General features: G+C 41.4%; 1 protein-coding gene across 2 annotated transcripts in view; it reads right to left on the reverse strand.

Annotated features, from left to right (window-relative positions):
- Nucleotides 1–16,930, reverse strand: part of LOC108701032 (transmembrane channel-like protein 8) — a 35,541-nt gene that overhangs the window by 7,754 nt on the left and 10,857 nt on the right. For both annotated transcript variants that reach the window (XM_018235165.2, XM_041575933.1), the window contains exons 5-12: nt 15,866–15,927; nt 10,493–10,583; nt 8,917–9,023; nt 5,957–6,096; nt 3,555–3,702; nt 3,265–3,435; nt 3,031–3,182; nt 474–594 (exon numbers count right to left, since the gene is read on the reverse strand). In XM_018235165.2, coding sequence (XP_018090654.2) covers nt 474–594; nt 3,031–3,182; nt 3,265–3,435; nt 3,555–3,702; nt 5,957–6,096; nt 8,917–9,023; nt 10,493–10,583; nt 15,866–15,927 — 992 coding nt within the window. The remainder of the gene's footprint in view (nt 1–473; nt 595–3,030; nt 3,183–3,264; nt 3,436–3,554; nt 3,703–5,956; nt 6,097–8,916; nt 9,024–10,492; nt 10,584–15,865; nt 15,928–16,930) is intronic.

Here is a 16,930-nt window from a genome sequence, read left to right on the forward strand (position 1 = left end):
GGGGCTACGAAATGGCCAATCACAGTCCTTATTTGGCACCCCGGGAACATTTTTCATGTTAGTGTTGCTCCCCAACTCCTTTAACTTCTGAATGTTGCTCACGGGTTCAAAAGGTTGGGGATCCCTGCTGTAGACCACTAAGTCCATGTGGCCAAACAGAAGCCCTGCACAATCCATGGAAATAATCTGAGTAACGGAGTCTTCTGCTAAAATTTGCCCATGCAAACACATTTCCACATAACCACATTTAGAGGGACCTGATGGTGATGGTTTTTGCTATAGTTCATGTGTCAATATCATTTGACTTCAATTCTTTTACATAAGGGACAAATTTATTTAATCACCAAGATTTAGTAAATCGTGTTTTTGCCACCATCTAGATTCTTTTTTGTGTACCACTATTAATTATTAATTATGTGCCTGTCTCCTTGAGATAGTGGCTATTTCTGATAACTAGTGGTGAATGTTCTTACTTGGTAATTTGAGCTGTAGCTGCAAGAGGAACATGAAAATTCTGATTTATCTAAACACAAAATCTTCTGCCCCAAAGAGAAGAGGAAAATCGCCAAAGTGCCAAGTCTGAGAAACAAACACCTGTGAGATAGAAATGTTAAGATGATGTTAAACAAAGAGGAGTTTTGAAAAAGTATCGGCATCAGTCCTAAAAATTCTGGTGTTCCATTTCTGTCAGATTAAAGGAAAAAATATACTCCCCTTTTTGACATGAGCTTACTCAAGTGGGCGTATGTAAAAAAGTGATTTGGGGAGCATTTACACAGTTGGAAATACTTGCAGTTGGTATCCTTGAGAAAGCTTAATGGAAGGATTTGGAGAGTACTAGTAGAGATAAATTGGAGGATTTGGCAGGGTGTGAGAGGAAAAGGGTATGTAAAGTATAAAAAAATGGAGTGAACACAGAGAACAGAAGTGATTGAAAGAGAGAAGAAGCAAAATAAACTGTGTCTAGTAGAAAAAAAAAAGAGAAGCTATGCAATGAAAGCAAAGGAGGGCTTAAGTATGGCTAAATAGTACCCTAATCTCTCTCCAAAATGCTTTCATGTTTGTGGCACCAAAGGGAAAATGGGCCTGCTAAGACTGTCCAGTAGCAAGGAGACTATGCATGTGTATGACTGTACCAATAATTTTTTGGGAACCACAGTTATAAAAATCCATATGAAGGTCTACTGAGCAAACCAATGGAATTAATTTAAGGTCTTAAGTTTAAATGGGTAGTTCACCTTTAAGTTAAAGGGATACTGTCATGGCAAAACATGTTTTTTTCAAAATGCATTAGTTAATAGTGCTGCTCCAGCAGAATGCACTGAAATCCATTTTTCAGGTTTTTTTACATTCAATTTTGAAATCTGACATGGGGCTAGACATATTGTCAGTTTCCCAGCTGCCCCCAGTCATGTGACCTTTGCTCTGATAAACTTCAGTCACTCTTTACTGCTGTACTGCAAGTTGGAGTGATATCACCCCCTTCCCCCCCCCCCAGGAGCCTAACAACAGAACAATTGGGAAGGTAACCAGATAACAGCTCCCTAACACAAGATAACAGCTCCAGGTAGATCTAAAAACAACACTCAATAGTAAAAGCTAAGCCCCACTGAGACTGATTCAGTTACATTAAAGGGATACTGTCATCGGAAAACATGTTTTTTTCAAAACGCACCAGTTAATAGTGCTACTCCAGCAGAATTCTGCACTGAAATCCATTTCTCAAAAGAGCGAATAGATTTTTTTATATTCAATTTTGAAATCTGACATGGGGCTAGACATTTTGTCAATTTCTCAGCTGCCCCTGGTCATGTGACTTGTGCCTGCACTTTAGGAGAGAAATGCTTTCTGGCAGGCTGCTATTTTTCCTTCTCAATGTAACTGAATGTGTCTCAGTGGGACATGGGTTTTTACTATTGAGTGTTGTTCTTAGATCTACCAGGGAGCTGTTATCTTGTGTTAGGGAGCTGCTATCTGGTTACCTTCCCATTGTTCTTTTGTTTGGCTGCTGGGGGGGGTAAAGGGAGGGGGTGATATCAATCTAACTTGCAGTACAGCAGTAAAGAGTGATTGAAGTTTATCAGAGCACAAGTCACATGACTTGGGGCAGCAGGGAAATTGGCAAAATGTCTAGCCCAAATTGAATATAAAAAAAAATCAGTTTGCTCAGAATTCTGCTGGAGCAGCACTATTAACTGATGTGTTTTGAAAAAAACATTTTTTCCCATGACAGTATCCTTTTAACTTCTACATGTTATAGAATGGCCAATTCTAAGAAACATTTCAATCGGTCTTCATTTATTTTTATTTTTTTTTATAGTTTTTTAATTATTTGCCTTCTCCTTCTGACTCTTTCCAGCTTTCCAATGGGGGGGGGGGGTCAACTAATCCTAACAGCCAAAACTCTATTGCTCTGTGAGGCTACACATTTTATTGTTATTTTTTACTAAGATAATATGGACCCCAGCAACTAGATAGCTAATGAAGTTTCAAACTGGAGAGCTGCTGAACAAAAAGTGAAATAATAGAAAAAACACAAATAAAAAATGAAGACTAATTAAAATTTGTCTCAGAATGGCAATGCTAAACGTTAACTCAAAGGTAAACAACTCTTGTACAGTACATAGGAATTGGTGGTGATGTCCTTTCTGGTGTGACCCCTTCCTTCACCCAATACTAATGTAATATATGTACCTATGTATTATACATAGACAAGTATTAATTAACTATAACATAAGATAATGCTATTATGTAAACTGGGAGACTAGGTGAACCACCATGTTTAAGTTCTGTTTTATTTATTTAATAAATAGAGAATAATATTCTCTTCTTAAAATTCTGAACAGGCTACTGTACTCTACTCCTAAATATGTGAAATTCTAAAATGAAGAATGTAAATGCTGAAAATAAATAAAAGGTTTAAAAAAAAAAAAAAAGAACTAAGGAGGTAAATAGCAGACAAGAACCACAAAGATAAAAAGAGCCTACAGTGATAGGATAAAATAGAGGTGCTATATCCTCTTTTTTCACCTGATAAGAGTAAGATTGACTTCCATGCTGGGTGAGTGGCCCTCAAATTTGACTAGAAACGTGAAGACTGGTGGCAGTATTAGATGAACCAAGGAGATGACAATTGGAACTAAGTACTGAATCATCAACTCAAGTACAGTGTTCACTGAATCCTGAAAAAGAATTGTTAAAGAACTATTGTCAAACAGCATTTAAAAGCATAATGCTTTCAGGAGCACATTTTTGGTTCATTACCCCTTGAGATTCCTGAGATACTCCTGTTGCCAGGTGGACACAATAGAAAGCTCCAATCACGAATGTCAGGCTTATGCAGTTCAGTAACACACGTATAGTAAGGATGCAGAGTCTTCTTCTAAGAGGTTGTCCCACTGTATTCACATGCCATCGTTCTTCCTCAAGGTGAGACTGAAAGGAGATAGAAAGCAGGAGACAATCAGTCCAAAAAACTGCACCCAGGATTGGAAGCCTTCAAACCCAGAGTAAACCAGGAATGCACCACTGAGGATTCAAACACTGTTACGCACCTTGAACTCATTGCTGAGCATCTGCTGTTTATTTGCACAGTTTTCATCTTCTTGCACACAGAAATCCCAGCCTGAAAAAACTTTTGTGCTTATTCGAGTCCTGTAATCTCGTCTCCGCACCCGTCTTAAAGTCAATCCACGTATAGTGCTGGGAAGATAGATGGACACATTTGAAGGGAGAGGTAAACAGTATGTATATGTGCAGAACATGCTAAAGTTCAAATTAGAAAAGTCTTTAAAAACTAGATATAAAACTTCTAAAACTTACAGCGAGAGAGAGGTGTCTATGAAATTTGAACCAGAATTAATTGGCTTGTGGCAGTTGTGCATAGCTGAAAGGTCAAGAGGACCCCCCTCAAAAAAATTCTTCATGTGCACTCCTTTAAGTATCTTAGGCTAGGGCCAGTGTCGGACTGGCCCACCGGGATACCAGGAAAACTCCCTGTGGGCCCAGGTGTCTGTGGCCCCTTGTGCTGCTAAACAGTTGGCCTATTTCATGGCCATTCCCTATTTATTTGAGAACAAAGAGGCTAAATAGATGGAATAATAGATTATAGTATGTAAAGAATAAAGACTAGGAGAATAGAGTTTGAGTGAGGAGAAGAAGAATAATAGTACTGAGAGAAGGCCCCTGATCTATGATTTTTTGGTGGGCACCTGGTCTAAGGTTTTTGGGTGAGCCCCTGGTGTCCTAGTCCGACACTGGCTAGGGCCACACCATATCGATCTTGACCTGGGGAGAAACCCAGCTGCTCCCCTTCTGCTGTGCTGCCTGCACCTGGAATCATTACCTCCACTTGGATGCAGCAGAAGAGGAGCAGAGGAGCAGCAGATTCTCGGCCTGTGTTTCTCCGCAGGACAAGATCCGAGTAGTGTAGTCCTAGCCTTAGAAATCATTTACAGCAAGTAAGGCAGTGTGCAAAGTGGAAATGCAGCCACAATCGTTCATTTGCACATTGCACAATGCCTACTCCCTGTACTACCGTAAGCCTCAGCTCTTTATTGAATACATCACTGTCTGCATTTGAAAGTCCAAAGTCAGTGTGAGTCCAAGGAAATTACGGTTTCCCCCAAAAAGTCCAGCAAATCCTTAGGCTCTCCTCTGCCTGTTTATAATAATCTTCAAAGAACAAGGTTCGCTGTGTTCCTCAAAATGTCTGCATTTGACAGGGGGGTAGGCAAGGGGGAGGCATATACATTTCCCCCCTGCCTTCCCCATCTATCCCCTGACTCGCATGTCATTCACACATACAAATTCTACAAATGCCACAGGTGCAAGTCAGAACAGGGTCCCCTTCTTATCATCTGACCTATAGCAGTCAGTAAACATGTGGCCCAATAGCATTGTTTTGCCTCCAGTAAGGATGCATTGTATCCTTTTTGGAGGCAAATTTGTGATCAATTACAAGGTATAGTGTTAATATTACATAGAAAAAGTATATCATTTTTAATAATTTGAGTTATTTGATTATAATGGAGTCTACGGGAGATGGCCTTCCCATAATTCAGAGCTTTCTGGATAATGGATTCCATACCGGTATATTATAATCAGGGCCGGATTTACATAGTGGGTGCCCCTAGGCCCACTGCCGTTCGTCGCCCTTTTCCCGACTTTTATTCGTGCAAATTTACATGATCAATGGGGATTCGTGCATGGGGGATTTAAAAAATGATTATATCTCCAGCGCATCCCCAGTGTTTTTGAACCAATATGGGTTCGGTTGGGCAGCATGCCACCCCCCTAAAATCCTGCCGCCCTAGGCCCAGGCCTAGGTGGCCTTTCCTCAAATCCAGGCCTGATGATAATGAAAATACAGAGAATATCCAGTAAGTGGATAGGGGATGTTGGTATAAGCATTGGATGATTTTAAAATGTTAAGATATATGGATCATTTACGGAATGTAATGCAAATGCAGTTGCGGTTGTGCAAATTTGCTGCAGTCATGCAAATTGATGCTAGTCATTGAATGTACTTGCACTCAAAGCAACTGCTTGCATTAGCGTGTTTTGTTGCCAAACACCAAAAATCTGCCCCACAGTTCTGTTCAGATCAGTCATGCTCAGCCCAACTGACGCTGGGGTGCCCTGTAGCTCCAAGGTTCCCCATAATGAAATGTCAGAACCCACAATGAAAATACGCCTAGCAAATCAGGCACAGATGTCATAATGCAAAACACTAGAAATGCACTTTGCACTTTGTTAAGCAAATGATATGTATAGAAGAGAAACAGCATGCAAGCATTTGATAGTGGTGCTACAGGGTCTAAGAATGTAAGGACAAGGTTTAGGGCTGTTGGAGCAAAGTTTATATCTGAATAAGGCAAGCAACATTGTATGACTGTGGATACAGGAAGGAAGATACCAGAATTGTGTCTCCGAATACTGTATTTTAATTACCTACCACCTCAGAAGATGAAGACCACAGACTAGCAAAAAAGAAAGGGGTGTAAGCAAATATGCTAGTCGAATGTTGAATGAAGAGCCATTAATAGTCACTTTATTATAGTAGCCATAGAAAAAGAGGGAGTTTTCCAGGAAACCCTGTGTGGAAATCAGATACTTGATGAGCTCATAAAACATAGAAAATATGTTATATTATTATTAGTTAATATTATATCATAGGAGATCAACTATGTCTACTGTCATATGCAGATGATACTGACTGATTTGCAAACATGGGTCCTAAATTGTACGTGTAGTTGCTAATAGCAACTAATCAGCAATTATTTTTTATTGTGGTCTTCTACAAGCTAGTAAGTGAGAGCAAAGACCCTATTGGTTGCTAATGGCAACTGCACTTGAGTAGTTAGTGTAATTTATGTGCCTCTACCATGTTTGGGTTACATGAACTTACTCTTTAAAGGAGAACTAAAGCATAACCAAAAAAGTAGGCTAGAAATGTTGTACATTATGTTTTGGGCTTCTGTACCAGCCCAAGGCAACCCAAGCCTTTTAGCAGCGAAGATCTGTGTCTCTAAAGATGCCCCAGTAGCTCCCCATCTTCTTTTCTGCTGATTCACTGCACATGCTCTGTGCTGCTGTCACTTACTGAGCTTAGGGACAAACTCACAATATACAGTACACATAGAAAATAAATGTCACAATATAAGGCTGATTAGTAATTAATACAGATAATTACTATATGGCAGCACAGAAACCAGTGCAACTAGCATCAGAATTTAATAATCACCCTGTAGCATCAGCTTATATTACAGACCAACCTCATTTTCTGCTGAATAATTTACAACAACCCCTAAGCTTAGCTTCTCAACAGCTGCTCAGAGCCCACTGAGCATGTGAGTGTCGCAGACACTTTCCAAGATGGTGACCCCTGTGGCAAGTTTGTAGTCCTGGATCATTGCTGCTATTAAAAAGAAGAAACTTCTTCTGCAATAAGTTCAGTATATCAAATATGGCATTTTAAGCCATATTAATTTTTAGGGTTTAGTTCTCCTTTAAGATTAGAATAATAAATCACCAAAGAAATTTGCCATTTTGCAAAATAATTGATACCAATATAAGGAACATGCAAGAAATCAGCTGCAGCTTATTGCAGGAGATACACGTCATTAGAATATGATTGCCACATAGTTGATGCCATTATTATTATTATTATTATTATTATTATTATTATTATTATTGTTAATAGCAATGAAAGAAAACAGATAGAAGAAGACAGATTTGCAGAAAAGGAGACAACCCTTGCTCAGAAAGGTATTAAATATAAAAGTAGACATTAAAGATGAAGTTCTGAAGCACCAACAAAATGTTGTCTAAAAGGCTTATTCCAAACATTCATTTACATATTAAAATTTAAAAATGTAAAAATCAATAAACAAGAAACATTTGTGCTCTCAGTTGTATAGAGATAGTCGTATAGTGCCTATTTCTATTTCAAATTGCCAATGTACTCATACAGACACAAATTAGTATCTTTTGTAAACCATGTGCAAGTTGTGGCACTTGCTGGTTTTGTGTTGGATTGGGGGGTGCACCCAGCATTAATAATGGAATTACATAAATCTCATTAACCTGCTGCAAGTCAATTGTGGCTATTGATAAACCTGCATAGGCCAAGAATGCCAGTAAATCTAGGATTGACTTACTTAGTGAGTGCACTTGCATGTAATTCATTGAGCTGAAGGAATGCATTGACTTTCACTGCAAGTATTTAAGGTACATGTATGGGCACACGACACTATTTATAAAGGCAATTGTGCTCAATAGGCAAAATTTATATTTTGCACGCAAAATTTATATTTTGCACCCAAAATGCAGCATTTCTCCCCAGATTTCCAGAATTCCATCGAAGAGAACACTAGAATTGAATCATGTGCCTAAACTAGTCCTTAGTGCTTGTGTACGTAAGTAAGCCTTTTGAAGTACCACCAATGAAAGCATAGGACCCATTATCCAGAATGCTTGGGACCTGGTTTTTCTGGGTAACAGAGCTTTCTGTAATCAGTGACGGAACTAGGTGGGGACGGGCCCTGGTGCGGCCCGTGCAGTCGGGCCCTGCCCCCCACCCTCGTCCGTGCGGCGCTTCAGCCTACTCCAGCCAGCGTGACTGCTGGGGGGTCGCGGGCCCTGGCCTAATTGAACCCCCTGCTCCCCCGGTAGTTACGACACTGTCTGTAATTTGGATCTTTATACCTTAAGTCTACTAGAAAATCATGTAATATCAAATAAACCCAATAGGCTGGTTTTGCTTCCAATAAGGATTAATTATATCTTAGTTTGGATCAAGTACAAGTTACTGTTTTATTATTGCAGAGAAAAAGGAAATGATTTAAAAACTCTGGATTATTTGTATAAAATGGAGTCTATGGGAGACAGTCGTTTTGTAATTCTGAGCTTTCTGTATAATGGGTTTCCGGATAACCAATCCTATACCTGTGCCTGCCGGTAATTCCAGGGCTACCCTGGCATGATGTGTGCAAGGAGGTAACTGACACATGCCTGGTGAACTAGATGCTAATGTACTGCTACAAACTGGAAATTATGCTATCCTCACTACTACAGTGGCTGGCTGCCAAAATCTGCAAGTGATTTTACAAAATTTGCATCCATATTACCACCCTGTTCTGCAAATTGTAGATTATATTCGAAAACAAGATAAACTCTATTTGAAAATTAGCCCTGTCATAAGTGAGCCCTTATGTCCATATATAATAATAACAGTAATTAACCTGAATGCACATAATAATAACAGTAATAAACCAGAATGCACACATTAAATCAGGGTTCTTTTTACCATGGCATTGCTAAGCCATTATTTGCTTCCACCCCTTTAATATAAAAAAAGCTTTTATAAATACATTATAACAATCATAGTTAGAAAGTTAAGAGGGTGATACTCACTTCCCCAGTAAATATATCCAAGAAAATGCTTTCTACAGATCTGTTGTAAGGAGAGACTCTCATAGATAACCTATCATGAGGGGGTACAGGATGGTCACGCAACAGCACTGAAAATGGGTAAAATGTAAACAGTTGAAAATATGCTATTGCACAAGCCATGTATCAATGTAAACTAGCCATAGATATTCAGATCCCTATAGCCACGGACATTCTACTTGACAGTCATCCAAGCCACTCTTAAAAGCATCAATAGATTCTGCTATCACAACATCACCCAGCAGGGCATTCCACAACTTCACTGCCCTCACACTGAAGAACCACCTTCGTTGTTAAAAAAAAGTCTAAAGGGGACCTCTTGTTTTTCGCTCTATCTGTGAAAAAAGATCCCCAGCTGTCCGTGTATAGTGTCCTCTGATCTACTTGTAAAAGGTAATGATTTCCCCTTTTCTCCAGACAAAACAACCCCGGCCTTAACAGTCTTTCCTCATAGTTAAATGTTTCCATTCCTGTTACCAGTCTAGTTGCACATCTCTGCATTCTTTCCAGCTTATTATAATATAATTATTTTAGACTGGGGCCAAAGCTGTACTGCATACATAACTTACCATGGATCTATAAAGATGCAAGATTATGTTTTCATCCCTTGAGTTAATGCCCTTTTTTATGCAAGATAGGACTGTTTAGTAACAGTGCCTAGAGTTACAGTTTGTTATCCCCCAAATCCTCATTTAAGGAGACCCACAACATACTACCATTTAGGGGCACATTTACTTAGCTCGAGTGAAGGATTAGAATAAAAAATACTTAGAATTTCGAAGTATTTTTTTGGCTACTTCGACCCTCCAATTGGCTACTTCGACCTTCGACTTCAACTAGGAATCGAATGATTCGAACTAAAAATTGTTCGACTATTCAACCATTCGATAGTCGAAGTACTGTCTCTTTAAAAAAAATTCGCCCACCTACTTCGCCACCGAAAACCTACCGAGCACCAATGTTAGCCTATGGGGAAGGTCCACATAGGCTTTCCTACCAATTTGGGATCGAAGGAAAATCGTTCGATCAATGGATTAAAATCCTTCGAATCCTTCGAACGATTTTTCCTTCGATCGCAGGAATTCGATATTCGACCATTAGTAAATGTGCCCCTAAGTGTATAACTAGCATTTATGTAATTTCCAAAAAAGTGCAATTAAATGTGTCTGATAAAATCTATTGTGCACAGGGGGCGGAGCTAACTGCCGATGCGGACGGAAGCTTTCTAGGGAGCTCCGTAAGGGGGAAACTCGCATAGCAGGCTGGAGCACCCTAAACGCCAGCCAAAGGGTCGGAAACCCGACCTAAACCCACCGGACATCATGGGGAAGCTGAGGAAGCGACCGTCGCCGAAGATGACGGCCTTCTATCCCAAAACCGGACCGCTGCCAGACGTGTGTCTCTCCCTCCAAGATGGCGCCGACTATGGCGGCAGCAGCCCTGCACGCACGATCGATGAGGCAAGTAATGAGGCGCACACGCCACCCGATGCCAGATCCCAGCAGACTGTTACCCTGCCCATACTTAAAAGTCTACTCACCTCCCTGCGAACAGATATTCAGGCAGACTTCAGAGGCGCCATCACAGAGCTTCATTGAGAAGTGAGACAAATAGGGGACAGGACTGATCACCTGGAGGGAAAGATGGCAGAGTTAGTAAGCTCTCACAATGAGCTGATAGATTCCAATGCAGCACTTGAGCACGAAGTATCCCAATTAAACAGTAAAATGGCTGATCTGGAGGACAGGAACAGGAGGAACAACATCAGGCTAAGGGGTGTCTCGGAACAAGTTAAAATGGAAGACTTGCATCACTATCTTAGCAACATGCTCCAAGAGATTTTCCCAGAAGAAACTCCTGATCTCCTCCTCATAGACAGAGCCCACAGGCTGCCAAAAAACAAGAATGCTCCCCCAAATGTGCCTAGGGAAGTGATACTACGGCTCCACTTTTTTCATATCAAGGAACTCACCCTGAAGGCGTTTAGGGACAAACAGGACATTCCTGAAAAATACAATATGCTCCAATGCTATCCTGACCTCTCGGCATACACGATGAAAAAACGCAAAGACTTTACTCCCATAACCACAGTGTTGCGAGAGGCAAACTTACCCTACAGATGGCTGTTTCCGGTGAAACTTCGGGTCATTTACAAAGATTCACCCTACATCATGGCGATGCCACAGCATGGTGCTCAACTATTACAGCAATGGCACCTCCTGCCGAATCAAGAAAACCTGCCACTGGCAGCCACTAAACAGCCCAAAATTCCACAGGATTGGCACGTACAAAAATCTGCACATCGCAGAACGGAGGCCAGACAAGATATTCTCGACCGAGAACCAGAGATAGCTTCAGATGTCACTTGAAGACCTGCGCCAGCTGTAGACTTCTCCTGACGACGAGCAAGATAACCAACTCCACACCTGATGACACTCAAACGATTTTGACACTCTCCCCCGACGGAAGAACCCCTATGATGTGACCGTCTCCCCCCGATTATGGCTTCACAGTGCACTACACTGCACGATAAAACTCTTGAGTCAGATAGGACTATCAATGACAACCATCAATACCCAGAAGCCACTCTACTCGATGCTATTTACAGTATTGATGTATATATGTTTCTCTATGTAAAAGTTCTTACATTACTGTTACTAATGTTCTTTTTTTCTCCTGCCTTTTCTATCTTTCTCTTTCCCTACTTCCCCACCCCCCCCAATCCTGGCCAAGATTTGATGACCCTTAGTAGGAAAGTGCCGAAGATGGGTGCGGAAACAGCTAAAACTACAGCCCTACCACCACTCCTGAGGCCTCAAACATCGAACTCTATGCAGCATCAAACAGTGAGTACCAAACCACAGCACCACGCCCACACCACATACAAATGGCGATCACTGTTACCACGTTAAATGTTAACAGGCTCAATAGCCCGAACAAAAGGTCCCACCTTCTTCTTTGGGCTAAACAGTCTAAGACTTCCATACTGTGCCTCCAGGAAACCCATCTCACTAATGAACAACCTAATAGATTAGCATGCAAAGATTACCCACTGCAACTTTATGCTAACAGCTCAGTGAAGAAAAGAGGGGTAGCAATTTGGTTCCACTCTACCATCACTCCCCGTGTGCTTAAACAACTGACAGACCCGCAAGGCAGATACCTCATTGTCACAATTGAACTACAAGACCAAATATACACCGTGGCATCCGTCTATGCCCCAAATGTGAAGCAATCCTATTTCTACCGCACCTTCTTTAGGTCACTGGACAAACTGAAACAAGGCAAGATAATAGTAGTGGGTGATTTTAATGTGCCACTAATACAGGTGCCACTGGAATTTCTTCTAACTAATACAGGAATTAGACACCAGTTCTGAAACTGACCACACTCCTAGAAGAGAAGTACTTACTCATGCACTCAATTTGAAAAACCTTTTGAAAAAGCATAATCTATTTGATACCTGGAGATCGTCCCACCCAACGGAAAGAGACTATACACATTACTCATACTCGCATACCAGATACTCTAGACTAGATTATATATTTACGGATAAGGACACCCTTCAAGCTACTGAAGAGATACGAATTGGTTTGATGACATGGACGGATCACGCACGTAATTTGGACGAGTAACTTCCACAAATCGCCACCGTTCACTTCACACTGGCGACTTAATGAATCACTGCTACTAAATGGTGAAATAGCCCGCAACTGCAACCTACTGCTACAGGAATACTTCACTCTTAATGATAATGGCGAGGTCCCGACTCCTACAGTCTGGTGTGCACATAAGCCAGTGCTCCCAGGTCAACTTATTAAATATGGTTCACTGCTTAAAAAACAACGTGAAAACTAACTAACTAAACAACTGCAAGACCTTGAACTGCAAAATAAAGCTCACCCTAACAAACTAACGACAAAACGCATTAGAGACGTGAAGAATCAGCTCTGTGATAAATATAGACCTATTCAAAATGCAAAACCACCTCCAATACCACCTCCAACGACTACGCCTCGCCCAATACACGAAAGGCAATAAAGCCTCAAAGTTACTAGCAAACTTACTGAAACAAAGACAAGTGAACCAAGCTTTTGACCACTTGAAGAGCGAGGATGGGGGGAAAATTACGAATCCCAAAGCCATAGCAGATAAATTTGCGGACTACTATGCTACTTTTCTCAATTTGCAGCGAGACGCCAATACTCCTCAACCGATACAACAGAATATCGTTGACTTTCTGGTGCGCGCCAACCTCCCTCAAATCTCTTTGACGCAGTTAGATCTCCTAAACCCGCCTATCCAACCTGAAGAAATCCAGAAAGCGATCAACTCCACTCCGATAGGGAAGGCCCCAGGACCGGACGGTCTGTCCGCTGCCTATTATAAAGCTTTCCAATCTATACTGGTCCCTCAACTGACCCGTCTCTTCAACTACATACAACAGCACAGCGAAATACCAGAAGAGATGCTGAGAGCTACGATATCAACTATCCCCAAACCGGGTAAAACCCCAAACCAATGCCCAAATTTTCGGCCCATCTCATTGTTAAACGGTGACACCAAACTGTATGCCAAAGTTATTGCCAATAGGCTGAAGGGAATTCTGCCTGACATCGTTCATAAGGATCAATCAGGCTTCACCTCGGGGCGACACGGTGCAGACTACACAAGAAAACTCATCTCTCTGATTGAAAGAACCACACACTACCATACACCTACACTCCTGCTATCTCTGGACGCCGAGAAGGCATTTGACAGAGTCCACTGGCTATATCTGGAGGAAACCCTTCAGGCTTTTGGATTTCGAGGGCAGATCTTACAGGCTATCCTGGTGCTCTACTCCACAACCACTGCGCAGGTTACCAACATGGGCTTTCTCTCACGACCCTTCTGTATCACAAATGGGACGAGACAAGGCTGTCCCCTCTCCCCGCTAATATTTAACTTGATCCTGGAGCCACTAGCAAAAACAATTAGAGATTCACCAGACATCACGGGTATCACCTGCGCCCACTCAGACCACAAAGTAGCGCTTTTTGCGGACGATATTACAGTATGTTAACGCTTACCAATCCAGAGACATCACTGTCAAAGCTAACTCAGATACTGAATGAATATAGCCAAGTGTCCTATTACAAGCTCAATGTTAACAAGACACAAGCCCTCTTATTACATGTCGCAACGACTGACAAGAAAGCATTGCAGAAATTATACCCATTCCAATGGAGGAAAGATACAATATCCTACCTAGGTATTGAACTAGGCAATACAGTGGTGAAAACATACAATAGTAACTATCCAAAACTTTTGAGAGCAACCCAGACGCAACTAGAAAAGTGGAAGACTCTTTATATCTCCTGGATGGGAAGAATTCCCGCAGTCAAGATGATGCTCCTGCCCAAGTTCCTGTACCTTTTCCGGACTCTCCCAATCATGGTGCCAAAATCCTTCCTCCAGCAGTCACAAAACACTATAGATACGTTTGTATGGGGAGAGACAAAGCCTAGAATCAAGCGAAGCCTAATGCAACTAAGCCAGAAAGAGGGGGGCTTTGGTGTTCCAAGCATAGATTACTACTACAAAGCCACTATCTTAGAACAACTCACCCTATGGAACCTCCCGGTCAACTGCAAACAATGGCTAGAAATAGAACAAGAACAGATCCATCCACGTACGCTGCAACAATTAATGTGGTCAAAATCTCCCGTACACAAAACAGAACCCAGCTCACTCTACCATACCACTTCGACGGCTTTAAAAATTTGGACTTCAATGAAGAAGATTGAGCACATTCATACGTTTCCAACAAAACACTCTCCTATCAGGATGCTAGAATCGGAAATTCCTGATATCTCTCTGGTCAATTGGGAAGCACTTGGAATAACAAGCATAGCACAACTCTTTCTGGATAATAGTCTAAATACGTATGAGACTTTACAAACTCAATTTAATCTCCCCAAACATGATTTCTACAAATATCTACAAATTAGACATTTCCTGAACTCCCACTTAGAAAGCCTATCCAGACTACCCACGCCCTTTGAACGCATATGTTTTCGCAATGCTGGGTGTCGAAAAGGACTGTCCAAAGTATACCAAGCTATTATGCCTGGCCTAGGGCCAACCAAACCGTTACACATTCAAAGATGGGAACAGGACCTCAACATTGATCTCCCTTTAACGCAATGGACCTGAATAGCAACTATTGCTTCCAAATACACCAAATGTACAAACCATGTTGAAAACAGTAGAAAGATATTGTTTAGATCGTATAAAACACATTCAACGCTACATAAGATGTTCCCTAACGAGTCGGACATTTGCTGGAGGTGTAACACTGCGAAGGACGACATGCTACATATTTGGTGGTCCTGTCCCAAAATATTGCCGTTCTGGCAATTAATCAACGACCTACTCTCAGAGATATTCAACACACCGATAAAAGTTACACCAGCGATGGCACTTTTAAACCATGGTATACCCGACCTAATCACAGAGGCTAGAAAACTAACCTTTCACATCCTCACTGCAGCGCGCTTACTGATACCACGGCATTGGAAATCTACGGCTGTACCTAGCAGAGAAAGTCTACTCCATCTAATAGATTCGAACCTCATACATGAAAAATATGCTGCCACGACCCTTGCACAAGTTGCCAAAGGTCTAGCAACACACAAGAGGAGAAACAGGAGCATCCAACAACTACCACCTGACCACTACAGTAGCACGTTCTTGAAAACTGAGGCACACAATGACTACCTCAACTTTCCACTGGTTGAACCAACGGCACCGGGTTATCTAACAATCTTCGAATCATCTCCCCCCCCCCCGGTTGCACAGCTTGGATTCATGGACAATGCCAGCTATCTTCTCTTCCCTCCCCCCCCTCCCCTTCCCCACCTCTACTCACCTTTCTTGCTTCACCGCTGTTTCTCTCTTCTCCCCAGTCTCCACTGGAAATGTCTTTGTTATCTGAAAATCAATAAAAATTTCAAATTAAAAAAAAAAAAAAAAATCTATTGTCCACAAAGCCATGCTGGTGTGAATTCATAGTATTGTGATTTGTAATGTATTTAAAGGAGAAGGAAAGTCTTCTTCCATTTGAGGTATCAAATGTTAGGCACCCCCAAGTGAATATATTTACTTACCTGAAACCCCGGACCGGTGCTCCTATCAGCAGAACATTGCACCAGCCCAGAATTCTTCCAGCGCTCCTTTGCCGGCTTCTTCTTTCTTCTAATTTCCTGGGTCAGACGCAATGCGTAGTAGAACGAAATAGCCAACTTTTAAGTTAAAGTTCAGCTTTTGGATTTATTGAAGAAAGAAGAAGCAGGAAGAGGATCGCTGGAATAACCCCGGGACGGTGCAGTTTTCTGCTGATGGGAGCACTGGCCTGGGGTTTCAGGTAAGTATATACAATCACTTGGGGTGCCTAACATTTGGCACCCCCAAGTGGAAGAAGACTTTCCAAGACTTTCCTTCTCCTTTATGTGTCTTACCCCTTATTACCCCCTGCAATAGCTTTCCTGCCACAAATTCTAACAGTGGTTACAGGCTCAAAGTCTTGAACAGTGGCACCACATTAGCAGTATGCCAATCATTCTGCACCATGCCAGACCACAAGGAATCCTGAAAAATGAAGTCAAGTGGTTTGATAATGGCAGCACTGAGATACTTTAGTACCCTTTGATAAATACCATCTGGTCCTGGACCTTGTAATTAATTATCATTCAGTTGACTATAATTTTATTCAGAAGCAGGTTTAGATTGTGTGAAGCAGACACTGAATTCCAAATAATGAAGGGAAATGTAAAAGAACACTTTACATATCATAACATAGCCTGAGCATGACATAAACATGATTAGTTAACAATGTCTGCTCAGTGTGAGGGGCCGCTGTATTTATTTTATACACAGGAAAACTAAAAATAGGCATCAATGTAAGGTATACATATGATACATATGTTATTTTAGC

Source organism: Xenopus laevis, chromosome 9_10L (genome assembly GCF_017654675.1).
Source record: "Xenopus laevis strain J_2021 chromosome 9_10L, Xenopus_laevis_v10.1, whole genome shotgun sequence".
NCBI lineage: Eukaryota > Metazoa > Chordata > Amphibia > Anura > Pipidae > Xenopus > Xenopus laevis.